Source organism: Equus caballus, chromosome 15 (genome assembly GCF_041296265.1).
Source record: "Equus caballus isolate H_3958 breed thoroughbred chromosome 15, TB-T2T, whole genome shotgun sequence".
Classification (NCBI taxonomy): domain Eukaryota; kingdom Metazoa; phylum Chordata; class Mammalia; order Perissodactyla; family Equidae; genus Equus; species Equus caballus.
Window position 1 is genome coordinate 56,313,505 of NC_091698.1, and position 13,650 is coordinate 56,327,154.

Here is a 13,650-nt window from a genome sequence, read left to right on the forward strand (position 1 = left end):
TGCGAGTTCCCATGCTTAGGGCCAGGTCCCAGATTACTGCTTTAAATCAAAACAATCCCCGTGAATGCCCAATGAGGCTCTCAAATTGAGAAGTTGATTTTCATCAGAGTAAATGAAGAATATTATTATATTTTACACATCAATAAATCATTGTAGCCCTAATTTTGCCACGCAGGAAATCAATTCTAGTCTTTCTAAACCATCAAAGATGTTATGAACAAAGTAATTTCACAAATTATGGCAAGTAACACATTTATTGATGACTGCAGTTTAGGAATTTAGAATCTGTGAGCACTGTAATATAATATGGTGCACTGGCATGAGCTGAGTGAAATACAGATTATATGGTGAAACTGTAATGCATCATTTGCTATTAGTGGACTGGTAATAATTACCAGTTTCAAAGCGGCTCTTTCCATGTAATCTTTAGTCTCAATCGTAACAGCCCTTCTCATTGACATTATGATTACACTAGCTGCCCTCATGATCTAGAATATCTAGTTGATGGGAATACTAAAATGCAATAGTGAAAACTGTATGTTGTATGCTCATTATAAGATAAAATGCCATTTTCTCTGACCTGCTGTATGAGAGAGAGGGGAGGGTAACAGCACAGTGCTAACATACTGTAGCATGATCACATAACTGGCTCTGAAAGCAGAATTTTAGGAAGCTAAGGGCAGCAAAATAAAATGGACTTTTCTCGTTTAAGCCTTTTTGAAAGGATGCAGACAAGGTCCTTGTTGGAGTGCTATAGAGTTCCACATTTATCAATGGCTGCATTCATGGCACATGCGAAACCAGTATCGTTAATTATGGGTCCAGTCCTGGGTTTCAATAGAATAGTATAAGGTAAAATATGATTTTAAGGCATTTGGAGTGATGAAAGAGTTAAGGGCTTGCTTCAGCTGACAAATCTCCTTTTTACTTACCCAATTCAGATTGTCAGGCTAAATGTATGATAATGACACAGAGTCCTAGAATGGCAAAGGAGAAAGCCACAGAGGGTCACAGTAGTCGGAACCAGATAGTTTTTTTCCTGTCTATTTAGGACCCAAGTCATTGTTCAACAACAACAACAAATTTATGAAAATACTCTCAATGATGCTTTTTATTTCCCTTTGAAGAGAGGAGGCAAACAAAAATAGGCAGATAATGTGATACTAATGTCAGCGTTTTCTTTCAAAATCTTTCTGCCGTTTTTTTCCCCCCTCCACATTAGGCAAATGTTTGAAACCTAATTTTGGTATCTTATCAGCTAATCTTGTTAAAGAGATTTACCCAGGAGTGGGATATATTGAGTGAGATTATAAATGCATTGTAAAGTAAATTACAAGGTCAGGGCGGGGAGTCTATTGTTCAGACCAGCGCTTGAGTGAGGCTGGCTTGCTTTGGAATGCGAGTGTTTGGGGCTCCTGAGAAGACCCTGCCAGCTTTTCTTTCTGACTTGCTAAATGGAGGAATCATAATTGATTAATTCCTCATTCCTTCTCTTTAGCTCCATGGTGAATTTTTTCCTTTTTAAAAGGTTACTGACAAATACTAGCTGTGGCCTTAAGGAACTCCTCTGGGCGCCCCCCCCACCCCAGTTTTAAAAGAAGGGCTAATGTTTGTTTTTCTCATTTGTGTTTTATACAGTGAGTGTCATTTCTGGAATCCCTGAGAAGTTATCTATTTTTCTCATCCTTGTCCTTTGCCCACCAACATTTGTGCCCTTTTTAATGCTGCAGTTGACTGGTAAACTGTTAGTTACTCCCTTGGTGTATATATGTTTTTTAATTTAGCTATCTCCCAAAATGAGTGATTGTGAAGTCAAGCTGGCCCCTCTTTGCCAAAGTGGCATTTACCACTCTCGGGTTCTTTTCAGCGAGAGAGAAATAATGTGACTTAAGCAGGGCCCCTCTCCAGACGGCTTGGCTACTGGCCAGAGAGTTGACTAGCTGAACTGTATCTTTCTGTTTCTTTCTCAACTGGAGCTGAGGCTCAGCCGAGGGCGCAGGATGTTGTATAATTTGGTTCACGTTGTTAGCCTCTCAAAATAATGAGGAGGAGGACAGTGTAGCATTTCTCAGCCTGCTGCCCGTCATGGTGCTGGCTGCTTTAACTGTTCTTAAACTAGGATGCTGTGTCTGCTTAAGTTGGCACCAGCCACTCCTCCTAACTTCTCTAGACTTGGATTTGTTTGACTGGGGGACAACTCCTAAAGATTTGATACGGCCTGTCGGTTAAATCCGAATTCAATTTCTCTTTTGAGATTTTACAACATCTCTTGAGGTAAAAATGAGAGTCCCTGTGGGGTGTTGTGGAACCGGAATTGGGACTCACTGACCCTCACACAGGCTAGGAGGTGAGGACCTTGCTAGTCTGTCTTTCATGGAATTATTTTATGAGTACCTTCTCATTTTTAACAATATCAACAATTAGTGTGTTTCAGGCTAAGATTAAAAGCATCTCTGGGGCCATAGAGAATTGTAATGAGTTGACCTTCTCTTTTTTGATATCTCTATGAAATGATTGCCTGTTTAGAAAGTTCACCTGCCACCCAGGGGGGAAATAGAACGACGGGATTTAGGAAGCAGAAAAGCTTCCCTTAGGTCACCTTGTTCAAGTCCCTCACTTAACAAATGAGGAAATGGAGGCACAGAGATGAAATGGCATGCCCCAAACCATAGCTGGTGAAAGACTGGAAAGTTCAGAAGATGTTTGCTGAGGTTCCCTAGCATGTGGGGATCCTCATCCTCAAGTTTGAATTGGTCTAGATTTTTCTGCTTGGAGACTGGATTTAAAATTCTTAGAACTGAGTTAAATGGCAGGAAGACTGGACAAATACTCATTGGGTACCAACCACCAGAAGTGCCAGGCACCGTGTATGCAACAGGGGATATGTCAGTGAGCGCTTAGGCCTTGGGGTTGAGGGCTGGGGGCAGGGAAGGCTGGAGGTGGAACATAAATAAGCAATTGCTGATGCCCTCCTCGGTGATTAAACATTGATGTTGGTGTTGTATTATTTTGCAGGTAAAGATGAGCCCAGCAGCTACACATGTACAACTTGCAAACAGCCATTCACCAGTGCATGGTTTCTCTTGCAACACGCACAGAACACTCATGGATTAAGAATCTACTTAGAAAGCGAACACGGAAGTCCCCTGACCCCGCGGGTTGGTATCCCTTCAGGACTAGGTGCAGAATGTCCTTCCCAGCCACCTCTCCATGGGATTCATATTGCAGACAATAACCCCTTTAACCTGCTAAGAATACCAGGATCAGTATCGAGAGAGGCTTCCGGTCTGGCAGAAGGGCGCTTTCCACCCACTCCCCCCCTGTTTAGTCCACCACCGAGACATCACTTGGACCCCCACCGCATAGAGCGCCTGGGGGCGGAAGAGATGGCCCTGGCCACCCATCACCCGAGTGCCTTTGACAGGGTGCTGCGGTTGAATCCAATGGCTATGGAGCCTCCCGCCATGGATTTCTCTAGGAGACTTAGAGAGCTGGCAGGGAACACGTCTAGCCCACCGCTGTCCCCAGGCCGGCCCAGCCCTATGCAAAGGTTACTGCAACCATTCCAGCCAGGTAGCAAGCCGCCCTTCCTGGCGACGCCCCCCCTCCCTCCTCTGCAGTCCGCCCCTCCTCCCTCCCAGCCCCCGGTCAAGTCCAAGTCATGCGAGTTCTGCGGCAAGACGTTCAAATTTCAGAGCAACCTGGTGGTGCACCGGCGCAGCCACACGGGCGAGAAGCCCTACAAGTGCAACCTGTGCGACCACGCGTGCACGCAAGCCAGCAAGCTGAAGCGCCACATGAAGACGCACATGCACAAGTCGTCCCCCATGACGGTCAAGTCCGACGACGGCCTCTCCACCGCCAGCTCCCCGGAACCCGGCACCAGCGACCTGGTGGGCAGCGCCAGCAGCGCGCTCAAGTCCGTGGTGGCCAAGTTCAAGAGCGAGAACGACCCCAATCTGATCCCAGAGAACGGGGACGAGGAGGAAGAGGAGGACGACGAGGAAGAGGAAGAAGAGGAGGAAGAGGAGGAGGAGGAGCTGACAGAGAGCGAGAGGGTGGACTACGGCTTCGGGCTGAGCCTGGAGGCGGCGCGCCACCACGAGAACAGCTCGCGGGGCGCGGTGGTGGGCGTGGGCGACGAGGGCCGCGCCCTGCCCGACGTCATGCAGGGCATGGTGCTCAGCTCCATGCAGCACTTCAGCGAGGCCTTCCACCAGGTCCTGGGCGAGAAGCATAAGCGCGGCCACCTGGCCGAGGCCGAGGGCCACAGGGACACTTGCGACGAAGACTCGGTGGCCGGCGAGTCGGACCGCATAGACGATGGCACTGTTAACGGCCGCGGCTGCTCCCCGGGCGAGTCGGCCTCGGGGGGCCTGTCCAAAAAGCTGCTGCTGGGCAGCCCCAGCTCACTGAGCCCCTTCTCCAAGCGCATCAAGCTCGAGAAGGAGTTCGACCTGCCCCCGGCCGCGATGCCCAACACCGAGAACGTGTACTCGCAGTGGCTCGCCGGCTACGCGGCCTCCAGGCAGCTCAAAGATCCCTTCCTTAGCTTCGGAGACTCCAGACAATCGCCTTTCGCCTCCTCGTCGGAGCACTCCTCGGAGAACGGGAGCTTGCGCTTCTCCACGCCGCCCGGGGAGCTGGACGGAGGGATCTCGGGGCGCAGCGGCACGGGAAGTGGAGGGAGCACGCCCCATATTAGTGGTCCGGGCCCGGGCAGGCCCAGCTCAAAAGAGGGCAGACGCAGCGACACTTGTGAGTACTGTGGGAAAGTCTTCAAGAACTGTAGCAATCTCACTGTCCACAGGAGAAGCCACACGGGCGAAAGGCCTTATAAATGCGAGCTGTGCAACTATGCCTGTGCCCAGAGTAGCAAGCTCACCAGGCACATGAAAACGCATGGCCAGGTGGGGAAGGACGTTTACAAATGTGAAATTTGTAAGATGCCTTTTAGCGTGTACAGTACCCTGGAGAAACACATGAAAAAATGGCACAGTGATCGAGTGTTGAATAATGATATAAAAACTGAATAGAGGTATATTAATACCCCTCCCTCACTCCCACCTGACACCTCCTTTTTTTCACCACCCCACCTCCCCATCGCCCTGCAGCCCTACTCCCTGTAGGATTTTTTTCTAGTCCCATGTGATTTAAACAAACAAACAAACAAACAGAAGTAACGGAAGCTAAGAATATGAGAGTGCTTGTCACCAGCACACCTGTTTTTTTTTTCTTTTTCTTTTTTCTTCTTTTTCTTTTTTTCCTTTATGTTCTCACCGTTTGAATGCATGATCTGTATGGGGCAATACTATTGCATTTTACGCAAACTTTGAGCCTTTCTCTTGTGCAATAATTTACATGTTGTGTATGTTTTTTTTTTTTTAAACTTAGACAGCATGTATGGTATGTTATGGCTATTTTAAATTGTCCCCGATTCGTCGCTGAGCAAACATGTTGCTGTTTCCAGTTCCGTTCTGAGAGAAAAAGAGAGAGAGAGAGAAAAAGACCATGCTGCATACATTCTGTAATACATATCATGTACAGTTTTATTTTATAATGTGAGGAGGAAAAACAGTCTTTGGATTAACCCTCTACGGACAGAATAGACAGCACTGAAAGAAAATCTCTATGAGCTCAATGTCTGTCTCTAAAGGGTTAAATTTATCAATTGGAGAGGAAAAAAAAGGCCTTGAATTGACAAATTAACAGAAAAATAAAAACAAGTTTATTCTATCATTTGGTTTTAAAATATGAGTGCCTTGGATCTATTTAAACCACGTTGATGGTTCTTTCTACTTGTTATAAACTTGTAGCTTAATTCAGCATTGGGTAAGGTAATAAACCTTAGGACCTAGCAGATAATTCTATATTGTATTTCTCACAACAATGGCTACCTAAAAATATGACCCATTATGTCCTAGTTAATCATCATTTTCCCTTTAATCTTGTAAGCAAAACTGATTATACCAGTATAAAAGCTATTTTGCTCCTGGTGAGAGCTTAAAAGAAATGGGCTGTTTTGCCCAAAGTTTTATTTTTGTTAAATGATGATTACATCAAATGTGCAACGTGCAAAAGCTCTGGAACGTGATTAAATACATTAGTAAGGAATTCATTTTACGAAGAGACTTGTTTTCAATAATGTCTTTTAAAAAAAATTCTGGCACCGAAAGAAATAGATCCAGATCCACTTGGTTGTCAAATGGACAATCAAACGATAAACTTTAAGACCTCGTAGACCGTATTAAAAAGAGGCTGACAATAAGTTTCGAGAGGGTAACAGAGGAAAAAGATGTGATTTATTAGCACAATGTGGTACTATTTGCCATTTTAAACTAGAACAGGTGTATAAGCTAATATTGATACAATGATGATTAACTATGAATTCTTAAGACTTGCGTTTAAATGTGACATTCTTAAAAAAGAAGAGAAAGAATTTTAAGAGTAGCAGTATATATGTCTGTGCTCCCTAAAAGTTGTACTTCATTTCTTTTCCATACACTGTGTGCTATTTGTGTTAACATGGAAGAGGATTCATTGTTTTAATTTTATTTTTTTAATTTTTTCTTTTTTATTAAGCTAGCATCTGCCCCGGTTGGTGTTCAAATAGCACTTGACTCTGCCTGTAATGTCTGTATCTTTTCTCTAATCAGAGATACAGAGGTTGAGTATAAAATAAACCTGCTCAGATAGGACAATTAAGTGCACTGTACAATTTTCCCAGTTTACAGGTCTATACTTAAGGGAAAAGTTGCAAGAATGCTGAAAAAAAATTGAACACAATCTCATTGATGAGCATTTTTTTAAAAAAAAACTTAAAAAAACTTTGCCAGCCATTTACTTGACTAATGAGCTTACTTATCGGACTCAACATTGCAAGCGCTGTGAATGGAGAACAGAATACACTTAACATAGAAACGAATGATTGCTTTTGCTTCTACAGTGCAAGGATTTTTTTGTACAAAACTTTTTTAAATATAAATGTTAAGAAAAATTTTTTTAAAAAAAACACTTCATTATGTTTAGGGGGGAACTGCATTTTAGGGTTCCATTGTCTTGGTGGTGTTACAAGACTTGTTATCCATTTAAAAATGGTAGTGGAAATTCTATGCCTTGGATACACACCGCTCTTCAGGTTGTAAAAAAACATACATTGGGGAAAGGTTTAAGATTATATAGTACTTAAATATAGGAAAATGCACACTCATGTTGATTCCTATGCTAAAACACATTTATGGTCTTTTTTCTGTATTTCTAGAATGGTATTTGAATTAAATGTTCATCTAGTGTTAGGCACTATAGTATTTATATTGAAGCTTGTATTTTTAACTGTTGCTTGTTCTCTTAAAAGGTATCAATGTACCTTTTTTGGTAGTGGAAAAAAAAAAGACAGGCTGCCACAGTATATTTTTTTAATTTGGCAGGATAATATAGTGCAAATTATTTGTATGCTTCAAAAAAAAAGAGAAACAAAAAAGTGTGACATTGTACAGATGAGAAGCCATATAATGGCGGTTTGGGGGAGCCTGCTAGAATGTCACACGGATGGCTGTCATAGGGGTTGTACATATCCTTTTTTGTTCCTTTTTCCTGCTGCCATACTGTATGCAGTACTGCAAGCTAATAACGTTGGTTTGTTATGTAGTGTGCTTTTTGTCCCCTTCCTTCTATCACCCTACATTCCAGCATCTTACCTTCATATGCAGTAAAAGAAAGAAAAAAAAGGAAAAAAAAAAAGAAACAATGTTTTGCAGTTTTTTTCATTGCCAAAAACTAAATGGTGCTTTATATTTAGATTGGAAAGAATTTCATATGCAAAGCATATTAAAGAGAAAGCCCGCTTTAGTCAATACTTTTTTGTAAATGGCAATGCAGAATATTTTGTTATTGGCCTTTTCTATTCCTGTAATGAAAGCTGTTTGTCGTAACTTGAAATTTTATCTTTTACTATGGGAGTCACTATTTATTATTGCTTATGTGCCCTGTTCAAAACAGAGGCACTTAATTTGATCTTTTATTTTTCTTTGTTTTTATTTTTTTTTATTTGGATGACCAAAGGTCATTACAACCTGGCTTTTTATTGTATTTGTTTCTGGTCTTTGTTAAGTTCTATTGGAAAAACCACTGTCTGTGTTTTTTTGGCAGTTGTCTGCATTAACCTGTTCATACACCCATTTTGTCCCTTTATTGAAAAAAATAAAAAAAATTAAAGTACACAATGTAAGCTTCTTGTGTCCTCATTTGACACACTCTGTAAATTACTTTCAAGAAAATAACAGGTTTTAAGAGAAGGCCAGTCAGTCTTTTTCAGGATTATTTCTATGGGCATTTCGATGCGTGTATTATACCCAAAAAGAACATAAAGTACTTACTATATTAAAATAGACATATCTCAAACCATGGAAATAGTTTTTAGACTTTACAGTTCTTGAATAATTTTCAAGAAATCGAAGCTGTTTTCAGTTGATGTTAAAAACTTTCCCTCTATCTCTTAGCAGTAATCCATTCAGATATAAATGAAAAACTTACTGGTAATAACATCTTAAACTTTTATTTCCTTTGGATTTTTTGCTGCTCTTGTTGTCTAAAAGTTCTTTTCTATTCTCCCATCCCTGCCCTCTCTTAGAAATAAGTAAAAAAGGTTTTTTAAAAAGTCAGTTCTTTTGTTTCCACATAAGAGTCTTCCCTCAGCTAAAAATAACCCCGCCCCCCAATCTAAAAATCCAGCAGCGAAGGCATTGGGTGAAAAAGAGAAAAGAAAGGAAGCAGTAACCAGGAATTTTGCCAGATGTGGGCAAATCTGTGGAATCAGCTGCTGATTTCCTGAGATGCATGGTGTCTGCCTTGTAGTTCTGAGATTCTAGGGAGCCCAGGGGGGACAGATCTTTTAGGTGTTTTTAGCAGGTCTTCCTGGCTGATAGCAAATGAGGATGGGAATACCCTTCAGTTATCTTCTGGCCAACGGATTTATGAAAGGAAACGTTGTCTTTGAAAAGTGAGTTAGGTCTATTTTAAAAACTCCTTAGAAATCTGTGTGGTCAGGTTTGCAAATACTGCAGGTTGCAGCATCTATTTGCTTTATTAAAACACATACCTCTGTGGTACTGTATCCCTCTTCCCAGTGTAGATGATGGATACCACATCATTCTGATTTTTGTAAAAACCAAAACAAAAGCCATCCTGTTGTCTTCTTGTGGTAGCATTTTTGTTGCTCAGTTCTTATGCCCTGGTGCCTGTGAGGTGGCCTTTTCATGTAATGCCTTTTATCTGAGGCAAGAATAGTTTTATCTTTCTAAAATATAGAGAAAGGAGGTGTATTTTTTTAAAAGCCCGTTTGGGTGGGAAGCAGAGAGTGGAGGCAGAGAGGAATCCAGTAGGAGGGTTTGGGAGAGCGTTGTACAGGAGCTGGGATAGGGTGGAGGGTGCCTTGCAGAACTTGATAATTTGGCAGTGCCCTGAGAGGAGAGGCATGTGTTTTTGATTAGGTTACTTCACAACTGAATCCAGAATGCTGTTCAAGATAGATAGAAGTATTCCCCAGTGTCATGCCAGTTGTAGACGTGACTTCTGCTCCACCGTATTAAATGTCCATAAAGCTGCTGTGTGTCCCTATTACTCTCTTGTTAGGAGCTATGGGTACAACTGTGCAGGTTTTCATTTTAATTTCTCAGTATATGATGCTTTTAGTGTAATTAGGTTTTGCATCCTGACAGACAGAATTAATGGTGGATGCTGTATACTTGTACGTTCAAATTTCTTAAATCAAACGGAGAAGGGGGAGGGGTGTAAACATCTGGTGATAAATCACAGATTATGTTTGATTACATGGCCCCAAAGTTAAGTAAATTTATTGGGAGACAGGTTCTTCAGGATATTTAGTCTCCTGACTTACAGAAGCCCCCTTATAAAATACTACTTCTGAAGTTGAGAGAACAATAGAAACACGAAAACCCAGGCAGCAAGAATATAACTTATAAAGGACATCTTATATCCAGACCCTAAAATTTAAAATCTCAATGTAAAATAACAAAAACATTTATTGTAAAAAACAAAACATTTCTGATGCTAGGATGAATTCATGATAAATTTTTTAAATAAGGAAATAATAAGGACATTAACATTTTTCAGAATCCTCAAGTTTATGTGACACTCCTGATGTGTTGATGCAATGTTCTCTACATGCCTGAACTCGACGCTTAAAATGTTCCTTTTTATTTTCATTTTGAGAACAACTTAATAAACAGGAATACAGCAAATACTGTTTCTCACAGATTTTAACCCAGAAACTCTCCCAGTGCATATACTACCTCCATCCTGAGACCATTTACTGTCCTCTCTTTGTCCAAGACCTGCAAAAGGGCTGAAATGAACACACTTTAAAGGTTGCTAAGAAGTGAGGGGAACACTTGGTTCTTCATTTGTACCAGCAATGACAGGAAGTGTGAAGTAGTTGAGTTTTTCCCAGGGCATTCTGTGATAGAACTGTTTATTTAAATACCATTTCTGTATATGCAATAAGTACATACTGTATATATTCACAATGCTTGAAGTGAGAATTTGAAAGGAAGTGGTGGTGGGGGTTAGATATCATTTCATTTGGAGAAATAAGGAAATGAGCTGGTTTATTCACAGACACTAAAAGTTTGTTAAAGGTACTGGGATATTTCAGGCCTTCCTGAAAAGGAGTTGAGAAGCCTCAGGCCCCATCCTGTCCTGCTTCAAATACTCTACTCACAGAAAGGGAAGGAGGAAATACGGTGTTTTCTTTTTTAAACCTCTCCCCACCTCCATACACACACACAAACATGATTTCTTATGACTGTGTTGTAATCGTGTGTTCTTCATTATGATTCTGTTACTCCATTGTCCCTGGGCCTGGTGTGTTCAAGAGTGTACCCATCCCATTCTCTTCTTTTCAGACAACTTCCCATTAAAAAAGAAAATGGTGGGGATTTTGCTGGTATGAGGATGGGATTGACAGTGTTCTTTAAACCTGCTTGGAAAAATGTTTTTTTGAAAGACTGTTAACTTTTAAAAGGCATGAGCCGCTTAGCAAATTTTCCTAAGTGTCTTCTAAGGCCCTGCAGCTTTTCCAATTAAGAGTAAATGAACCCATTTCTAGAGCAGTGGACATCAGAACACATAGATGGAATTGGGATTATGTACATTTATGCCAGGGCTGCTCTAGCTACAAATTGTAGCCGTGGCTTGTTGGGTATGCACTTTCGCTTGCTGTCATCTTGTTATCCCATTAGCCGCTGTTTCATTGAGTAAAACACATGGCCAGTGAATCAGCCTTTAGGGGGATGGGCCTGTTTCTCTCTCTCTCTCTATTTCCCAGTGTCATCGATGGTCATGGGACGCGATTAATTCTTCCCTTACAAATGGGAAAGGAGACTAATACAGTTCACATGGGTCATTGTACTCAAGTACCTAAACGTGGCTGAACACAACGCCATTTGGTGGATCCAAATACTGTTTTTCCTTTCTGTAAAGTGGCGAAGACTACTTAAAGGGAGCATATATCAGGTCTTTTACGAGACAGCCGAAAAGGCAAATTAAGCAGCTTTCCCCAAAGACTATCCTCTAAAGCAGGAGCCCCCCAAACCCATAGGGGGCTGTGCTTTTAAATGACCGTGAATGTGGAACATGCCCATGCTGCACTTTGTCTGTTTAGGGCTTTCAATGTTGGTAGCAGGTCTGACAAAGGGGTTGTTGGGGTATCACCTACAGGGGCCTTGATGACAGTGACTTAGGGCTGGACTGGGAATGGGATTCCCCAGAGCCCACCTGGACACAGCAGGCCCCTCAGCCCAGGTCTCCACTGCTCAGGGGGGGAATGCGTGAGAGCAGCTGAGCTCCAGACCCCAGGCCTCCTGCGGCGCCAAGTCAGGGGAGAGGAGGCCCCAGGCCTCTGCTTCAGGTCACCATGGCAACGAGGCTGGAATGCCACAGTGGTAGCACTCTTCCTCGGCACATCCACATCCGGACTCCCAGTTCTGCTGCTTCAAGTCAATGTGCACAGCAAGGGAGGAACCCCGGAGGAAACTAACCACTCCCTTCTTCCCTTCACCATTGCCTTTCCCCCTTACAAAAAAGAAAAAGAGAAAAGAAAACTGCATGTTTGAAAGAAACTACAGGCAGTTTTTGGTGCAATTTGGGAGCAACTGTTTTGGGTTCTGGTTTCTTCTTCAGAGATTTGTTCGCCTCTTGTAAATCGTTGGCTGCTTTGACGTTGAACTTGATGACATTTCATGTTTTCGTTGTGCTGCTTTTACATCAATTTTGATTTTTTGTTTCTTTATAATTTTATTATTATTTTAAGGAAATGTCCCCCTCCCCCCCCTCCCTTGTTCTCCTCAACCAAAGGACTGTCTCCCACTCAGTTTTCTCAGTCATAAGGGAAAGTGTTTCCCTCCAGGTGTGTCCAGACTTTCCTAGGACTATCATATGATTGGGGAGGGGGTCTGAGTCCTCTTGGGGAAAGACGGGAGGGAGGCGTGGGAAAGGCACTCAGAGGTCAGAGATTTTTTGAGGGGAGGGGACTGAGTTTGAAATCATGTTTAAGATGCCAGTGGCTCAACCTGTGCTTGATTTAAGTTGTAATTTTAAAGAGCTAGTTAGAGAACAGAAATCACTGGCCCAAGTCACACCTGTATTTTTTTTCCCCCCTCCTCTGTCTCCAACCTCTTTCTAGGTTCTTCACACACCCCCATTCGGCGTAGTACCCAGAGAGCTCAAGATGTGTGGCAGTTTTCGGATGGAAGCTCGAGAGCCCTTAAGTTCTGAGAAAATTTGAAGCCCCCGGGGGCGGGGGGGACGCGTGCCGCCCAGCCGACATCTGCGTGGTCTGTCATCCTGCTAGTTTGTGATGTTTTCTGACAGTAGCCTCCAAGAAGCCGTTGTGCGAAGACAGAGTCCTGCAGAGTCCTTCCTGCCTGGGCCTGCAGTGCCATTTTATTTATATTTTTTAATAAAAAGTAAAAACAAAAAAACAGACCCACATTGGAACAGTGAATCAGTCCCATACAGAGGGCCCGTGGACCATGGCTGTCCTGAGTGACGTCCTGGCCCTTTTGAAACCAGCCAACCTAATTACCCGTATTGTGGAAATGAGCATGAGTCCCCGACCCCTTGTTTCTATACATTCTATGTTGTCTTTTAAAAAGTGTGCTTAACATTGACACAATAAATGTTGGAGCTTTAGGTGGTGTTTGCTTGTTCTTTAATTATTAATGCTTATAAGACAATGCAGCTGCTTGTGACTTTGTATTCCTGTACCCGTTTCCTGCAGACATCCATCGGGTGGGTAGGAGGAACAGATTTGAGGAATGGGGAGGAGGTGTAGGAGGGGAAATAGGTTACTGCTTATCAGATGGCATAAATTTTCAAGGAGAATCAAAATGCAAAACTTGGGAATAAATCATAGCAATATCATAATTAATGTAGTAGTAGTTATTAATGCTGAAGTGTGGTTTTCCTAACTGTCGGACTTATAATTTGCATACCATTAAATAATGCATAATATGGCACGCTGAATTCTGTTTTTCAAATATATGCTTTTGGTGGTTACCACGCAGGATTTGAATTTGTCTTTTAATTTAGTTCAAGAAAGATAACGTCATTGGGTTAGTGGTAAATCCCAAA

The 13,650-nt window shown here is 42.3% G+C and overlaps 1 protein-coding gene across 15 annotated transcripts in view; it reads left to right on the forward strand.

Annotated features, from left to right (window-relative positions):
• The window catches only part of BCL11A (BCL11 transcription factor A), a 98,949-nt gene extending 85,740 nt beyond the window's left edge, over positions 1-13,209 (forward strand). For 4 of the 15 annotated variants that reach the window (XM_023619063.2, XM_070236331.1, XM_070236330.1 and 1 more), the window contains 2 exons: positions 3,016-3,158; positions 12,701-13,209. In XM_023619063.2, coding sequence (XP_023474831.1) covers positions 3,016-3,158; positions 12,701-12,802 — 245 coding nt within the window. In that variant the 3' untranslated portion in view covers positions 12,803-13,209. Of the gene's footprint in view, positions 1-3,015; positions 8,223-12,700 lie in introns of those variants that run through there. The other 11 variants (XM_023619060.2, XM_023619062.2, XM_070236324.1 and 8 more) reach the window with 4 other exon arrangements.
• The last annotated feature ends 441 nt before the right edge of the window (positions 13,210-13,650 follow it).